Source organism: Apium graveolens, unplaced genomic scaffold, assembly GCF_009905375.1.
Source record: "Apium graveolens cultivar Ventura unplaced genomic scaffold, ASM990537v1 ctg5768, whole genome shotgun sequence".
Classification (NCBI taxonomy): Eukaryota; Viridiplantae; Streptophyta; class Magnoliopsida; order Apiales; family Apiaceae; genus Apium; species Apium graveolens.
Window position 1 is genome coordinate 1 of NW_027419087.1, and position 4,486 is coordinate 4,486.

The following is a 4,486-nucleotide window of genomic DNA, read 5'->3' on the forward strand; positions in this document are numbered from 1 at the left end:
ACTTTGTGTGATGTTCTGATTTGCTTTTCTAGTTGACAACCAGTACATTTTCTTTTTAACAACTTCAATTTTGGTAATCCTGAACTAGTATTTTATTGATAGCTTGCTAGTAATTCATGTGTGCATGTCCAAGTCTTTTTGCAAAATTTCTACTTTATCAATTGCTTCTAAACAACATGATTGTTCCTGTTCTTCAAATCCAATACATAAATAAAATTCTATACTAGCAACTAGAGGAATTTTATTAGAACCCACAAGTATAATACACTCATGTTGACCAAATCTAATTTATGACCATCATTAAATAATTGACTTATTAAGAATTTGTAAGATCTTAAAGACACAATACATTACTAATTTTTTCCTTTTCCAAGAATAGAAAGTCTTGTTATCATCAATTAGGCACTTCCACCCTTCTTCATCTTTAGACTAAAAAACTGAGATTTGTCTCCACTCATGTGCATTGTTGCACCACCATCCAAAATCCATTAATTTGACTTTAATTTGGCCATGAGACAAACCTACAAACAAATAAAGATAACTAAACATTTTGGTACCCATTTAGCTTGGGTCCAGCATGGTTAGTAGATAGAACATATAAAACATTCAAATCATATTTTTTTAGCCTAATTTTAAATATTTGGGAGTCTGATTCTTTGTTTGCCGGTCTTGTCAGCTTGCCATTTTGGTTTAACAGCTTGCTCCGGTGAGCTTTCTGTCTATTCCATCTTTTTGACACTGCCCGTTTAACTTTGTATTGCTTAGCTAGATGACCTTTTTTCCCACCTGTGTTGCAACCTTTCCTGGGCAGAACATAGTCACTTAAAATCCCATTTTTGCCTTCATACTTCAGAGAATGATCCTTTGATGTAGATGCCATTCCAAGACCACCTTTATCCAAAGGAACTCGAGTTTGTTGGATCATAGATTTGAGTACTTCTTTTCCTTGAACAAACTTTCCCCTTTATTTTTGAAGATTCTTGATTTCATCTTCCAGTTCCTTGATCTTCTTAGCTTGTTCTTCTTAGCTTGTTCTTCCTTGAGTTCTTTGTTCATTCCTACTCATAATTTGTTGGTTGTTTTTTTAAGTTGAGCAATCTGTTCCTTGAGATTTTTTATCCAACATTTGATTTGGAATCCATTAGATCTGAAATGAAAATTCAAAGATGAATATTTTCTTATTCTAGCTCATAATTCTCATTCTTTAAATTTATAAGCTCAATCATTGATTGGAATAGCTTTATCCTGCCATGGCTAGTTCATCTAAAGAAAAAATATAATTATACTTTAGAACTAATAGAAGTTTACCTTGCTACTTGAGTCTAATCCATTGTAATCAGTTTCACATGATTTTTCAAGTCCTTACATAATCTAAGTTAACCATCTCTCCACTCGCTCGTCATAATTTGGAATCTTAATCATCACTTCAAGTCAGAAGTGCTTTAGATTTTCTCTTGTCTCTGAAATCAGATTCATGTTTAGGCCGTTTTAACTTATTTTTCAGCTTGTAGCAATCTCTTTTGAAGTAAATTTTGTTTCCGCATTCATGACATTTGTCTGCTTTGAATCTTTCTTTGCACCAAAAGCTTTTCCTTTGTCTCTCCTCATTTTGTTCTTCTTTTCAATCAGTTTCTTGATTTTCCTGGACATGAGAGTCATTTCTTCATCTGACTCTTAGCCCTCATCTGATTTCAGCTTGTTAACACACGAGTGCAAATATAAATTATTATTTTCTCAGTTGGTAGTTTGACACCGTTCAGATTTGATGGCTTCAATTCTTTACTAAATTTTTCCACGTCAGCAAAGATAGTTAGATGATCCATTATATTAGAATTTGTAGCAGATTCCAAAATTGTAGTCTGGATTGATAGATAAAAGGAACCGAGCTAAATACTATCATGTTGATCTCCTCTTGTGAAATCTTCTTTCCCAATATTTGTAAACCATTTATTGTATTCTGGAACCTTACTTAAGCTTCCTTGTAGTTTCACCGTCTTCAAGCTTGAAGTTTCCAAGATCATTCAATAGAGCACTAAGTTTAACTTTCCTCAATGCTTTTAATCCTTCATGGTATGTTTCAAGAGCATTTCAAATCACCTTGACAGTCTTGAAAGATGATAATTTATCATATTCAGCTTGATTTGGACCCATAATAAGCATGCTTCTAGCTTTCCATTGTATCCAATCTTTAATAGCTCGTCAGTAGTAAGTACATCAACATCTTTGACTCTCCCTTTGTCATCTTTAAACTCATATGGTCCTTTCTGAACTACTCTTAGAACAAGTGGATCCCTTTATCGATTTCTTCGTCTTCCTCTTCTTCTTTATTTAAATATTCAATCATTTCTTGAGGATCCATTAGGCTTATAGTATGAATAAATCATAACAATGAGAAGAGATTTGGGAGAGATTTTCAGTGATGATTCAGACTTCTTAAAAAAAAGCTTTTAAATATCGAGCGGTTATGAAATATATTTGTGTATGTGACCGTTAGGAATAGAAAATATAATAAAAAGAAATGGAGAGGATGTTGAGGAGGGCTGTTGGTATTGTCTGCAATCTTTATACAGACAAACTTATGTAAAGTGTTTGAGATATAAAACTGAGAAAAGAAAGTTGCGTTGTTGTATTACTAAAAGAAACTGTAATACATAAATAATAGAAACCAACCAGGAAGGTGGTGCAGAAAAAAAATGAAAACATTCCTACTATTACTCCAGTACTGCTACTAATTCAAACGCTTCCTAAAACTACTCAACTACGTGCATGACTAAGTCACAAGACTATATCTGATAAATCTATCTATTATTTATTCAGTAATTAAAATAAAACAAGCCCAGCAGTCTTGATAGCCCAACAGTCTTGATTAAAAGCCCAACATTCACCTCCTTAATCAAAGACTTTTCTTGACTAAATCTTTAACTCCCAGTAACGCTCTCATCTGCTCGAACTTCACCTTCGACATGGCTTTGGTTAAAATATCAGCCTTCTGCTCCTCTGTTCAAACATGCTTCAGGATCACTTCTCCACGCTCAACACAATCTCTAATAAAGTGGTAACGAATATCAATATGTTTGTTGCATCCATGAAATACTGGATTCTTTGACAGATCAATTGCAGATTTATTGTCAACGTACAGTTCCATAGGTCCAATGTATGCATCCGAGATTTGATTTAGAAATTTACGCAACCATATGCCTTGACATGCTGCAGCAGTTGCAGCCATAAACTCGGCTTCACACGAAGATAAAGCTACGCATTTTTGTTTCTGTGACACCCAGGATATTAAACATTCATTCAGATAAAATGCTAACCCACCTGTGCTCCTTCTGTCATCCAAGTTGCCAGCTAAATCACTGTCCGAAAATCCTGCTAACAGGTAATTCCCTTTACCTCTCAAGTAAACCAGTCCGAAGTCCAAAGTTCCACGTACGTATCGCATTATACACTTCACTGCATTCAAGTGGAGGACAGTGGGTCTTTCCATGTATCTGCTAACAACACCAACTGAAAATGAAATATCCGGGTATGTGTGCACCAAATATCTCAGACTACCCACAAGGCTTTTATAATCAGTTGGGTTCACAGCCTTTCCTGTCTCGTCCTTGTGCAACTGGATTTTAGGCTCCATAGGATATTTCACAGAGTTACACTCAGATATCCCAGCTTCTCCAATAATTTTCTCGCATACGCAGCCTGCTTCAGTTCTATGTAGTCCTTTCCTTGCTTGACCTCAATACCCAGGTAGTATGACAACTTGCCTAAATCAGACATGTCAAACTCTTTAGCCATCTGCTCTTTAATTTTCCTATATTCGACAGCCTTGTCCCAGTAATTATTAAATCATCCACGTAGACACCCACTATCAGAGACTCATATCCTTCTCTATGTGTATAAACCGCATGCTCGTGTTGACATTTAGTAAACCCCAGTCCTTCAAGACATCTCCTTAAGCGAGCATACTATGCCCTTGGCGCCTGACACAGTCCGTAGAGAGCTTTCATAAGCCTGTACACTTTATGTTCCTCACCAGTTTTTTCGAGACCTTCAGGCTGAAAAACATATACCTCATCTTGCAAATCGCCATTGAGGAAGGCGGATTTTACATCTAAATGATGGACTTCCCATCCATTTTTAGCTGCAAGAGCCAAGATCAACCGGACTGTCTCCAACCGAGTAACCGGGGCAAAAACTTCTTCATAGTCAACCCCTTGTTTTTGTACATAACCTTTTGCTACGAGACGGGATTTGTACTTAATGACTTCTCCTTCAGTATTTTTCTATACTTTGAAAACCCACTTTAGCCCAATCGTCCTTTTTCCAACTGGTAGTTCTGTTAGCCTCCAAGTCTGATTTTTTTTCTATCGATTCTATCTCTTGATTCATTGCAATTTTCCACTCCTTTTCCTTGGCTACTTCATGGTAGTTTGAGGGCTCTTCCACACTTAGCAGAAGTAAATCATCAGGTAATTCTATCTCTTCTGTT

The 4,486-nt window shown here is 35.9% G+C and overlaps 1 protein-coding gene across 1 annotated transcript; it reads right to left on the reverse strand.

Annotated features, from left to right (window-relative positions):
• Window positions 1-3,001: 3,001 nt before the first annotated feature.
• Window positions 3,002-3,631, reverse strand: LOC141702816 (secreted RxLR effector protein 161-like). The gene has a single exon (XM_074506424.1). The coding sequence runs from the start codon at window positions 3,629-3,631 to the stop codon at window positions 3,002-3,004; it is 630 nt and encodes a 209-aa protein (XP_074362525.1).
• Window positions 3,632-4,486: the final 855 nt, after the last annotated feature.